Consider the following 12530-nt stretch of genomic DNA (forward strand, 5'->3'; position numbering starts at 1 on the left):
AAGCGGCCTCGACGCTTGTAAAATAGACGCATACATATACACAACGTAATTCATGCGCCCGTATGACCAAGTGTGACTGCTGGTGTAAACGGTTGTGTTTGATCCTGTTAATAATTTTTCCATTTACACTAAAAAAATAGAAATATCAATGTATCTTTCTTGATAAATAAAAACGTAAAGGTGGGTTGTTGTTACTACGTAAATAACGCTGCATTATGACACTGTATTATGAAATAGTGTTCAACATTTCAAGGAAATGTTTACCAAATGTCATAGAAAGACAATTTTGGTACAAAATAATTAAATGCAATGAATGTATGGTTATTATTTGTATATTTCTAAGCAGCTTCTTATTTTGTATAAACAAATTAGATACTTATAAGTTAATTAACTTATATCAACTGAAAGGGTGCTTAAAATTTCTTGCCTCTATATGGTTATTGAAAGTTTTATTTGAAACATTTATTTTCTGCTCTGACTGTTATTAAGTTCATAAATTTAGTTTTATTGTATTTTCATTATTGTTAATTCAGAATATATTCATATACTGTTACTTATAAATCAATAATGATGACTAAGAGGTTATGAAACAGTAATGTCTCTGATATGCATATATGCAATTAATGTATCAAGTGAAACTTTGCAAAACATGTATTTCAAATTATTTTTGTGTTATGACATTAACATCTTTGTAATAGATGTCAGGTGAAGAATATGACACTGAAATGGATTACTCTGACTCAGACTGCGGAGATCCAGGCTATGAAGACTATTATAATGTTCATCCATGGGATGGTGAAGGTGATAATGATATAGAGTCTGATCAAAACAGGAGAGATCCAGAATACGCTGTATATGATTGTTTAAGAATTGAAGAAGTGGAGAGACTTTTAAATGAAGATGTAGAAGTGTTAAGTAATAGTCTTCACATAACACCATCCTTAGCCAAAGTTTTATTACACGCGCACAATTGGGCATTACAAGATATTGTCACCAAGTACCGTACCAATGCTTCCAGTTTGTTAATTAATTCAAAAATAAAACCATTATCTCTATTGGATTCAGTGCCCGGGGTGAAAAGTCAAAGAGGTGGATTGTGTTCAGTTTGTGTTACAATTTATTCTGTTGATAAATTTGCTACATTAACATGTGGACATTCTTTCTGCAAAGACTGTTGGTGTATGCATTTTGAAGTACAAATAACTCAAGGTATTTCTACAGGTATGCCTATTGATACATCTGGAAGTATAAATGCAATTAGTATTTTTCTAACATTAATAAAATGTTTTAATTTGAACTTATCTAATTTAGGAATAAGCTGTATGGCACAGGATTGTAATGTCCTTGCTCCAGAAGACTTTGTTTTATCTTTACTTACTAAGCCTAACATGAGGGAAAGGTATCAACAATTTGCTTTTTGTGATTATGTGAAATCTCATCCACAATTAAGATTCTGTCCAGGCCCCAATTGCCAAATGGTTATGCACTCAAAGGAACAACGAGCAAAAAGAGTGATGTGTTCATCATGTAAAAGTATATTTTGGTATGCATTCATAATTTGATCATACTTATAAAATTTTCATATTACTTTAATTAAAAATTATAACACTTTCAGTTTTCGATGTGGTACCGATTACCACGCACCTACTGATTGTAATACCATTAAGAAGTGGCTGATAAAATGTGCAGATGATTCAGAAACAGCTAATTACATTAGTGCTCATACCAAAGATGTTGGTTTCACTGAAATCTTACTTCTTTCTATGTTAATATGTGGATAATAAACAAATTTTAATTTACAGTGCCCGAAATGTCATATTTGCATAGAAAAAAATGGTGGTTGCAATCACATGCAATGTTATAATTGTAAGTATGATTTTTGTTGGATATGCCTCGGAGATTGGAGAACACACGGAAGTGAATATTACGAATGTTCACGTTATAAGGAAAATCCTAACATCGCTCATGAGAGTGTTTTAGCACAAGCGCGAGAAGCTCTTAAAAAATATCTTCATTATTATGAAAGGGTAAAGTTATTCCATTTAAGACTTAATTTACTTATACGCATGTAATCTGAATATGTTATAATTTACTTCTTCCAGTGGGAAAATCATAGTAAATCGTTAAAATTGGAAGAGCAAACTCTCGAAGCAATAAAGATGCGGATAAATAAAAAAGTGATGAATTCTAGTGGAACCTGGATTGATTGGCAACATTTATTTGCAGCTGCGTCGCTTTTAGCACGCTGTCGTTACACTTTACAATACACGTATCCTTACGCTTACTATATGGAACCTGGACCGCGTAAAGAATTGGTAACGTTTCATTTAAAAACTCTGTCATCTTTGTTCATCATTGTTTCACAATACAAACATGTAATGTATTTGTATTTTGAAGTTTGAATATCAACAAGCTCAACTGGAAGCTGAAATAGAAAATCTCTCTTGGAAAATTGAACATGCAGAAACAACAGATCGTGGAGATCTGGAGAACCAAATGGACATCGCTGAAAAGCGTCGCGTTACATTGCTAAAGGACTTCCTTGAGGTATAAGAACCAAATAAACAAAAATTCTATCATTCAGTCGTTGAAATCTTTTTTACAGTCAGGCCAAACTTACGAAGCAGCTATAGCTTAGATTCCCAAGAGGTAATATTTTCTACATGGTACATACACGTTAATTATTTTCCGTTAAGGAAAGTTCGAAACAGTGTAGAATGCTTTCGGTTGACATTGTTTTAGAGAAGTAGAAAGATGAAATTTATAAGATTATATGTTTAGTTATGATTAATTTTAGGTTACTGAAATAATTTCAGGCGTATCTCCTGAATTAAATTATTTTTAAATGGTACATTTTACCGAGTAACAATTCTTGTTTATTTCCACTAAAAGAAGTCAAATTTAGAGAGAAGAAAAATAAAACCTCTATATTCCCGATGCTTTAAATGAGCTTCAATCGGTTGAACTGTTTATGTAATTGTACATAAACGAAGAATTATGTAGGTACATTAATAGGAGAAAGAATATCAGTAAGAAAAAAAGAATAGGAAAGTATTAATTGTATTGACTGATTGTTAAAATTTGAAATAGAATGTATATTAATTTCTTAGTCTAAGAATATTTCCATGAATATTATATAATTACAATGCTTTCTCCAAAATTTATGTTTAAGAACTATTTTTATTGATGCTTATCGCAAAATCCAGAGATAATACAGTAAGAAATAACTTATCAAATGACTTTAAATGTAACATTTGTTTAATCTCTTTCCAATTATTGTTACTATGAAGAAAAATATTTTAGTATCAATGATCGACTAAATAAAAAGAAATCAGGTAGCCTAACGAATAATTGAGTGTCGATAAATGGCACCTTCCGCCGTGTAAATATTGTAGTAATGTAAAAGAATGTGACATTTTCTATAATTAGGTATAAGGTGCATGCAACGATCAAAGACATTCACAGAAATCTAGCCATAACTGAACTTACATTTTTTTCAACTATTTATACACGATACATTAGACTATATAGATAATTTTCTGCGAAATAATGATTGTCTAAATCATGTTTAAAGATAACGATCATTATATAAAAGAAATGTAACAACTACTATGTCACTGACTGAGAGAAATAAATTTTATTGCATCGATGATATATTTTCGAAAATGTCATGTGCAAAAAACATACAATGTATCATTACTAAATGTACCAAATTTAAAAAATTTAGCTTACAGTTACCATCGTGTATTTTATAAAAAAGTTTCGAGAATTTCTGTTTACCCTGTAAGTCCATTTTCCCTAGGGAAAATCACTTTACATTTAGGATGTAGAAATAAATTTGATCAAACTACTGTCATTTTAACGCAATATTGTAATATGTCATTGCATACTTGTAGCGCAAGATTGCACATGCAACTTTTTTAAATTTCAAAATGGCGCGTTCGATTGATTGGTACGGTTAGAGAAGCAGACTGTAGACTTATAGTGCAATTACGATGTATGTATATACATGTATACATGAAAATATCAAAGTATCGATGGATGAGCGAGGAAAGCGCTACTCCCCTCCGGAAACTAATAGGGAAAAGTAGATCGTCTGACGAACGAAGTTCAGTCAGCACGGAGAAAACATTCGGCAAGTAGAGTAATTGTGCTGCCCCGTATGACAGACGGGGCTGTCATATTTTATCAAAGCATATCTTTATCCACGAAACCTTCAAAGACATTAGCGCAACAATGGCGATGGGCAAAGGGTTTCGCGTTTACGAAAAGTTGAAACCATCTCGTCATTCTTTAATACTAGAACAGCGAAATCGAAAGGAGACTGTTCTCTTTGAGTCACAAGCTGTCGCTGTTCTTTGTAAGTATTTTATCATTATTAATAATAATGTATTATTACGTTTTCTTGATCCTTAATCTTCATCTTTTTCTTCCTCTAAAAAGTACGAACCGGTATTTACAATACTAAATAAGCCTTTTAGTTCTGTTTGACAATTTCTTTTTAATATTGTTATATATAATTATAAATATTTCTTTTCAGCTGCTGAAGAAACTGACAGCTTAAAAGGGAAATATACAAAATTGTTAGATGCATATGGGTGCTTAGGTGTTTTGCAGTTAAATGCAGGAGAAAATACCCTTCTGTATCTTGTTCTTGTCACTGGATGTTTCTCAGTTGGTAAAGTAGGAGAATCAGAAATATTTAGGATTACTCAAACGCATTTTGTACCGCTTCATTATGCACAAGGCCACGAGGATCGTGTATCTGAAGTTAGGAAAGTTCTTAATTCTGGTACATTTTATTTCTCTTGGTCTGCTGGATCTCAAGAGTCTCTTGATATTACCCTTAGTGCACAGAGGCGATGTAAATCCACAACAACTGATAACAGATTTTTCTGGTTAGTTTCACATATGCAGTATGTAATCTTTAGGGCAGGACACAAATGTTATAATTATTTTATTATGAAACAAATAGGAATCGAATGTTACACATACATTTATTGAGATTTGGAGTTGATACATCTCATTGGTTACTTAAAGCAATGTGTGGTAGTGTAGAAATTCGAACTGTATATGTTGGTCATAGACAGGCTCGAGCTGTTCTTATATCCAGACTAAGTTGTGAACGTGCAGGCACCAGGTATTTACTGTTTATTTTTAAAAAAAGCAAACATTACTCATATTTTTTCACAATGTTGAACTTATTATTCTTATCAAATTTTATCATTCATGGTAATACAGTACTACATGATAACTTCAAATTAATCATTTAGAACACATGCCAGCATTTCACATGAACATTTTATTCTTTGTCTAGGTTTAATGTCAGAGGGACTAATGATGATGGTCATGTAGCAAATTTTGTAGAAACAGAACAAGTAATATATTTAGATAATGAAGTAACTTCTTATGTACAAACTAGAGGATCAGTTCCTTTATTCTGGGAACAACCTGGTATCCAAGTTGGTTCTCATAAAGTTAAAATTTCTCGTGGTTTTGAAGCTTCTGGACCAGCATTTGACAGACATTTAAAGATGATCAAAGAGAGATACGGGCAGCAAGTAATTGTCAATCTCCTTGGTTCTAGTCTGATTGGTAGTAAAGAAGGAGAAGCAATGCTAAGTCAATTATTTCAAACTCATCATAAAATGTCAGAGCATAATGATGTGCCTCACATTCCGTTTGACTATCATCAAGAATGTAGAGGTGGAAATATGAAAAATCTTTCGAAACTAAAGGCAAAAGTAGAAATGTATTTAGAATCTTTTTCACTATTTTATGCTGTTGGTAATACCGTCATTCACGAACAAAATGGAACTATTAGAACAAATTGTCTTGATTGTTTAGACAGAACTAATTGCGTACAAACGTTCTTTGCTTTGGAAATACTTGGTAAGCAACTTGGATTGTTGAAGTTGCTTGAGAAGCAACAGATGGTTTCAAGATTTGAGGAAGTATTTAGACAAATGTGGATCAATAATGGTAATGAAGTAAGCAAAATATATGCTGGTACTGGAGCAATTCAAGGAAGTTCGAAATTAATGGACGGTGCTAGATCTGCGGCTAGAACAATACAAAATAATTTATTAGACTCCAGTAAGCAAGAAGCTATTGATATTTTGCTATTGGGATCAACTTTGAACACAGAATTGGCCGATAGAGCTCGATTACTTTTGCCTTCTAATATGTTACATGCTCCGCCAAGTGTTTTGAGAGAAATGTGTAAAAGGTATAACGAATATGTAATTACAATGAATCTTAGAGTAAGCGTGGGTACTTACAACGTTAATGGAGGAAAGCATTTTCGAAGTGTCGGGTACAAAGACTTATCCCTTTCGGATTGGTTATTAGATGCTCCAAGAAAATCGTCATGTAAGTACAATTTAAGCATATCATTTTTTCAATATTCATAAAGTTATTCTTTATTAGTTGATGCCTTCTTTTACAGCCTTAGTATCAGTTGAATACGACAATGTTCCTGTAGATATATTTGCAATAGGATTTGAAGAAATTGTTGATTTAAACGCTAGTAATATAATGGCTGCTAGTACTGATAATGTAAAAGCGTGGGCAGAGCAATTACAGAAAGCACTTTCCCGAGATACTGAATATGTTTTAGTCACATATCAACAATTAGTCGGTGTTTGTCTTTATTTATTTATACGACCTATGCATGCACCTTACTTAAGGGATGTAGCTGTAGACTGTGTTAAAACTGGATTAGGAGGTGCAACAGGTAATAAAGGAGCTGCAGCTATTAGATGTGTATTATATTCAACGTCGTTTTGTTTCGTTTGTGCACACTTTGCTGCTGGCCAGTCTCAGGTTAACGAGCGTAATGCGGATTACGCTGAAATTACGCGAAAAATTACCTTCCCCATGGGAAGAACATTAAATACTCACGATTATGTATTTTGGTGTGGAGATTTTAATTACAGAGTTGATATGGATAAAGATGAAATGAAAGAGATGATTAAAAGAAATGAACTTGATCAAATACTACAGTACGATCAATTGAAGGTAAATATCCTAAGTGTATAAAATAAATATTATATGTAAATTGATATATTTTAAATTCAGGTTCAACAAGAACAAGGGAATGTTTTTAAAAATTTTTTGGAAGGTTCTATTACTTTCCCTCCAACGTATAAATACGATGTCTTTTCGGACGATTATGATACGAGCGAAAAGTGTCGTCAACCTGCATGGACAGATAGAGTGCTATGGAAACGTAGAAAACAAGTACCTGATATCGGTTAGTTACACGGTTGTAAATAATCTTGATCTCTTCTTTTTTTTTTACTTACTCTTTTTAAATTTATAAATGACTAATCATTTTAGATTCACCTACAGATTGGAATCCAGGAAAATTAATTCATTATGGTAGAGCGGAACTGAAACAGAGCGATCACCGACCGGTTATCGCAATCATCGACGTAGATGTTCATTGCGTTGATCCTGAAAAACGAGAACAGGTATTCAAAGAGGTAATTCAAGACTTAGGTCCACCGGATGGTACCATAGTAGTAAAAGCAATGGAAGAATCAGATGACATGGACGACATCTTGCATGCTCTGCTGGAAGATTTCTCTCATATCGGTGAAGCGATCCTCGTCAGATTTGTCGGTGAAACTATTTGGATAACGTTTAGAGATGGCCAGTGTGCTTTATCAGCAGCAAAGAAAGGCATGACTCAAGTGTGCGGTCAAACTTTGAAATTATCCTTAAAATCACCAAACTGGGTGCAGCTAATTGAAAAAGAAATAGAGCTTTGTAGCAACACCACTATTGCACAGTTTACTTCGGATTCTCCGATAAGAAGTCCTGTGCAAAGATTAGAACAGTTAGACATAACGGAACGACCATCTCCTAGTAGAGGAAGTCCAAACGGCGTAACTCCACCACCTCGACCTGCACCTCCAGGTCGACCATCTCAACCACCTAGAAGTCCACTGCAAGATCGAAAACAAGGACCACGCGCTGGTGTATTCAGTGTATTGCCTAATCAGTTTTCAGCGCCGTTACCCAGAGAAACAGTGGAATCCGAACAAAGTGAAAGGCTATCTCCAGAATCTGCAATCTATGAAGAGATATTGGATGGATCTCCTAGTTACCCCATACCAAACCGTCCTCCTCCACCTTTACCTCGTACAGATCCTTCGCAAGAATCGTCTAGTAGACCACCCAATACCATACCTCCGCCATTACCGCAAAGACAAGCTCCTCCTCCACCTCAACATCCTCCACCTAGTTTACCTGCACCGAATGCTCCACCACCCATTCCAGCAAGAACATCAGGCGGACCACCTATTCCAGCTAGAAATCCACATTAAATTGTGGCGTATGTCATTCCATTTGTAAGTGAAATCACTAGACGTTACTGTGTAGCTAATTATTTATAAATATCAATAGAAATTAAATGTAAAATACATAGATTGCTTCCACACAACGTTGAACAACTGTGTAGCTTATCATAAACTTTAAATCTATTTCTGTGATTAGTCAAAACTTCGTTCTCATGCACTATAAGAATGTATGCTTACTGTCATGCACTTTCCTACATCGTATATAATCAAGTTTGCTAAATACCTCAAAGATTTCATTATACGGATGTAATAGAAAATAAGCAGAGTTACAAACCTGATATATAGTGTAAAGGGTTCTTGATAATTGTTGAAATGAATGGAATAATTATGTTAATGAAATCTATGCTGTTGAAAATATCGTATGAAGAGTTCTTGAAAAATGTATAATGTCTACACCTAGAAAAGATTATTACTGTTATAATTCCATATTTCAAACTACTTTCATGACAGATCAGTTTATTTTCAACATTAAAATTGTTTATTGGCCCTGTGTAGTTCTTGTTATATTTAAACAAAAATATATATGGTTGACATGATTTTTGAGAGTTGGAAGAAAATGATTTATATATGCTACTATAATGCTAAGAAAAATGTTAGTCTCAAAATCAGTATTCTTACAAAATGTTTTCCATATAAGTATATATATTCCTTTTTAAGTTAACAATAAGGTGACAAATGATAACAAATGTAAGTTACTCTTATAATAGTATAAATAAATTAATCAGTAAACTTCCAATTTTAAACACTCTCAGATAGAATAAAACATTACGATATATATTTTGTAGCTTCATGTATTGTATTATTGTACATATACATATAACATAAAGCATCAATGCAAGATACAAGTAAAATGAGATTCTATGTTTACACAACGAAAAAAACATTTTTAATTATTTTTCACAATTCGATATAAGTACTTGATATGTGAGCGCTTTTTACTTCTAAAAATGTTTCTCTTCTAAAGATACAATTTTACGAAACAAAAAAATTCGGTTTCAATACATACAAAGTCTTATATTTTAAAACCTAAACATGAATTCAGGAATTTTTGTAATTGAATCGTGTATTTAATTTAAAAAGAATGTAAATAGAAATGGCTTTAGTAAAGAAAAAAGTTTTCCAAGTGTACCAAACGTACTTTAATTTAATTTATTAAAATATTGCTTTATATTTCACAACACGAAGCACAGAATTTAAAAAAATATTTAATCTTATAAAATTTCTTTTTATTTATTTATTTTAGTATTATAATGAAATTGATTTCTCAATTTGTAAGTAATTCTAATATTGTCATTTGTTTTGCAGGTAGAGCAATAACAGGTCTTTAAATATTATTTAATAATACGTGTAAAAATGTTATGCAAAAATTTGTATCAAATCTAATTTGTATAAATATCTGTTGTAAACACAGAGAGCTGTGTCTGTCATTGGAATACGAACATTTACGAGGAAAAAAATTTGTGTCTTCGAGCACAATTATGGAAATATACTTCCATTTAGCATAAACATAGTTCATTCCGTGAATAAATTATATACAAAAATATATCACTAAATTATTAGCTAATTAGTTTTTGATTAATATACTACAGTTAGCAGAAACCAGATTTTTTTTTCATTTGTAAATAGTATCTGCCTTTATTATCAAAAACGTGATATATAAATCTTAAGTTTTGTAATTTTGTAATGTTCCATTTGCATATCAGTTGCTGTATAAAACAGTATAAAATAAGTTAAAAATTAGTCAAAATGTTACGAAGTTTTCAGTAGAAAAAAAATACGAATTCTAGCAAATTATTCCATAATACTAAACCAAAATATTGTAATGGTCAATAAAATGCCAAAGTGAAAACACTGAGTAAATGGAATACACGTTGATATACAGAATATATCTGTTTTAAAAAATGTTTGTTCAGTCTCATGTATATCCTTTGTGCATTTACATACAGGCTTATAAATCTTAGACGTCAATCTACTGTTCTTTTTTTTTTCTTCAATTCAATAGAGTATTGGAATGTTTAACTTAATAAACCACAATTGCTCAAGTTGTTTTTGATGATAACATCAGTTACAGCATCAAAAACAAATTGTATATTAGATGTGTCTGTGGCACATGTAAAATGTGTATAAATTTGTTTCTGATCTTTCCTTTTGTTCAAATTCTCGAATTTCATTTGAATGTAAGAAGCACATTCTTCATATGTGTTGGCACCTTTATACTCTGGGAAACAAATAGTTAAGGGGCTCCTGGTGATCTTCTCTTCGAAAAGATCTTTTTTGTTTAGAAATAAAATAATCGACGTTTCAACGAACCATTTGCTATTGCAGATGGAATCAAATAGTTTCATTGATTCTATCATTCTGTTCATTTCTTCATCTTCTGCAAGAACTAAGTCATAGCCACTTAGCGCAACACAAAATATAATGGCAGTAACACCTTCAAAACAGTGTATCCACTTTTTTCTCTCTGATCTTTGACCACCAACATCAAACATTCTGGTAGAATAGAAAAAATTTTTTAGTATGATACAATCATAAAATTATTAAATCTGCTTTAAAAATAACTTACTTAAAGTGTAGGCCCTTAAATGAAAAATGTGTTTCTACTATTCCTGTAGTTTTTACACGTGTTCTGAGAACATCTTGCTGGGTAGGAATGTAATTAGGTTGTGCTATGCGATCTAAAGCATTAAGGTAGTATGCTGCTGAGTCATTCAGCTGGTATTCTCTACTACGTGTGAAACAAAGCTGTACTCCTGCATCCTGCCATAATCGTTTCATTAATAACACCAGTTCCCCAGTTAACTCACCCTCTTCTGCTGCTGAAGCTAGGGTAAAGAATTGGCGTGCTATATCCTACAACATAATTAGGTCTTACTAATACTGATAAACCATTGTATATGATGTAACAGTATATCAAATAATTTATATTAAAATTCATATATTTACCGCTTTATTAGGGTCTGCAAAATCAATTCTAAGCTGTCCCATGGCTCTAATTATTGCCATAAGACTCTGTATCGTGTTACTGTACACTACAGGTTTATATTGTTCACATTCTTCTTTGCTATAGCCAGTTTCATGGATAATTTTCATTTGTTTTACTATAGTGGATTTTCCAGATTCTCCCGCTCCTTAAAATATGAACATTTTTTTTTTAATTAATAAAAATAATAAGGCTATGTACAAATACAGGTGTGCGAGCGATTATTCAGTACATTATCTAATGATTCATTCGAGACGATGATTCAAGTTTTCGGAAAATTGCCCGCGCTACACTTCCGCGATTGCGCGAATTCGATAATTGATTAGGGCACACGGGGGAGGGGGAGATCGTTCAAAATAAAAATTGAACGACGGAAAAAAGAATGCTACCGAAGAAAAATAAAAAGATCTTGAAGAAAAAGAAAAACCCGTTTTCTCGGTAGTTGAGCTCCCTTGGTGCAATGATCTACTTTTCCAAACGAACCAAGATAATAATCTCGAGGAGACATCATCTTCGAGGAAACGAGTACTTTACGAATGGTATTGCCACCAAAAAAAAAAAACAAAAAACAGTGGAATAACAATGAAACGATTCTCTGAAGAGAAAGCATGTCAACAAAAAGAAAACGAGAAGAAATTACCGAGCAGGAGGAGCTTGACCTCACTGGCGGCCCGCTCGCCATCGGCTCTGAGATCCTTGTCGATCTTCTTAGACCTCTCTGCGGCTTCTTTCTCACCGGTGGTGCTTACCGCGCAGCCCATCCTCGCCGGTAGTCCTCTCTATTCACCGATGAAACAACGAACACCATGCACAGCGTCTGTATGGAAATCTCTTCGAAACAGTCAGTTTATTCGCCGCGCTGTCGTGTATGACACTTGTTGCACGGACGTGTGGGAACCGCCCGCACGCGGTTGCGCTCGCATACACGCACCGATCGAATATACCACCCGCTCACACTGGCTTTCGTTGTTCCCCTGATTTACGTATTATCGTTCGATACGTGCATACACGTGATCTATTTCACAAGATCGCCTACTGCTTCTCATCAAAAACGATGACAATGGACCAAAACTGCACGAGCCCTTGATACCGGCACGACCACTTCACTTGCGACCTGTATGCGCTCCTCCTCGGTGTGCAGGACCCATCCAGGGATTCGTGGAGATCTCTCGATCACGATT

At 33.4% G+C, this 12530-nt stretch overlaps 3 protein-coding genes across 5 annotated transcripts; 2 read left to right on the forward strand and 1 right to left on the reverse strand.

The window, feature by feature from the left end:
• Positions 1–27: 27 nt before the first annotated feature.
• On the forward strand, positions 28–3650 carry ari-2 (E3 ubiquitin-protein ligase ari-2). Of its 2 annotated transcripts, none has more exons than XM_034316235.2 (8): positions 28–180; positions 699–1221; positions 1312–1543; positions 1616–1733; positions 1803–2027; positions 2103–2315; positions 2398–2547; positions 2606–3650. In XM_034316235.2, exons 2-8 carry the CDS (start codon positions 699–701, stop codon positions 2636–2638), a joined length of 1494 nt encoding a protein of 497 aa, XP_034172126.1. In that variant the 5' UTR covers positions 28–180; the 3' UTR covers positions 2639–3650. The 2 variants fall into 2 exon arrangements, with proteins under 2 accessions (XP_034172126.1, XP_034172127.1); XM_034316236.2 differs by lacking the exon at positions 28–180 and adding an exon at positions 221–409.
• A 183-nt stretch (positions 3651–3833) lies between these two features.
• Synj (synaptojanin) lies at positions 3834–9278 on the forward strand. 2 transcript variants are annotated; one of them, XM_034316221.2, is made up of 7 exons: positions 3834–4360; positions 4541–4898; positions 4976–5140; positions 5318–6372; positions 6449–7020; positions 7081–7255; positions 7354–9278. In XM_034316221.2, exons 1-7 carry the CDS (start codon positions 4237–4239, stop codon positions 8331–8333), a joined length of 3429 nt encoding a protein of 1142 aa, XP_034172112.1. In that variant the 5' UTR covers positions 3834–4236; the 3' UTR covers positions 8334–9278. The 2 variants fall into 2 exon arrangements, with proteins under 2 accessions (XP_034172112.1, XP_034172111.1); XM_034316220.2 differs by having other exon boundaries at positions 3870–4360; positions 7342–9274.
• A 1050-nt stretch (positions 9279–10328) lies between these two features.
• On the reverse strand, positions 10329–12467 carry Galphai (G protein alpha i subunit). Its single transcript, XM_034316257.2, has 4 exons — positions 11990–12467; positions 11313–11497; positions 10933–11219; positions 10329–10859 (listed from the first exon to the last, which is right to left on the reverse strand). Exons 1-4 carry the CDS (start codon positions 12108–12110, stop codon positions 10382–10384), a joined length of 1071 nt encoding a protein of 356 aa, XP_034172148.1. The 5' UTR covers positions 12111–12467; the 3' UTR covers positions 10329–10381.
• Positions 12468–12530: the final 63 nt, after the last annotated feature.

This window comes from Osmia lignaria, chromosome 16 (genome assembly GCF_051020975.1).
Source record: "Osmia lignaria lignaria isolate PbOS001 chromosome 16, iyOsmLign1, whole genome shotgun sequence".
Taxonomy (NCBI): domain Eukaryota; kingdom Metazoa; phylum Arthropoda; class Insecta; order Hymenoptera; family Megachilidae; genus Osmia; species Osmia lignaria.

Coding starts and splice junctions, on each gene's coding strand:
- ari-2 (XM_034316235.2), top strand. CDS start 699: ATGTCAGGTGAAGAATATGACACTGAAATGGATTACTCTGACTCAGAC. Junction 1,544..1,615: donor TCATGTAAAAGTATATTTTG/GTATGCATTCAT, acceptor TAACACTTTCAG/TTTTCGATGTGGTACCGATT. Junction 2,028..2,102: donor ATCTTCATTATTATGAAAGG/GTAAAGTTATTC, acceptor TACTTCTTCCAG/TGGGAAAATCATAGTAAATC.
- Synj (XM_034316220.2), top strand. CDS start 4,237: ATGGCGATGGGCAAAGGGTTTCGCGTTTACGAAAAGTTGAAACCATCT. Junction 4,361..4,540: donor ACAAGCTGTCGCTGTTCTTT/GTAAGTATTTTA, acceptor ATTTCTTTTCAG/CTGCTGAAGAAACTGACAGC. Junction 5,141..5,317: donor TGTGAACGTGCAGGCACCAG/GTATTTACTGTT, acceptor TTCTTTGTCTAG/GTTTAATGTCAGAGGGACTA.
- Galphai (XM_034316257.2), bottom strand. CDS start 12,110: ATGGGCTGCGCGGTAAGCACCACCGGTGAGAAAGAAGCCGCAGAGAGG. Junction 11,498..11,989: donor GGTCAAGCTCCTCCTGCTCG/GTAATTTCTTCT, acceptor TCATATTTTAAG/GAGCGGGAGAATCTGGAAAA. Junction 11,220..11,312: donor TTGCAGACCCTAATAAAGCG/GTAAATATATGA, acceptor ATTATGTTGTAG/GATATAGCACGCCAATTCTT.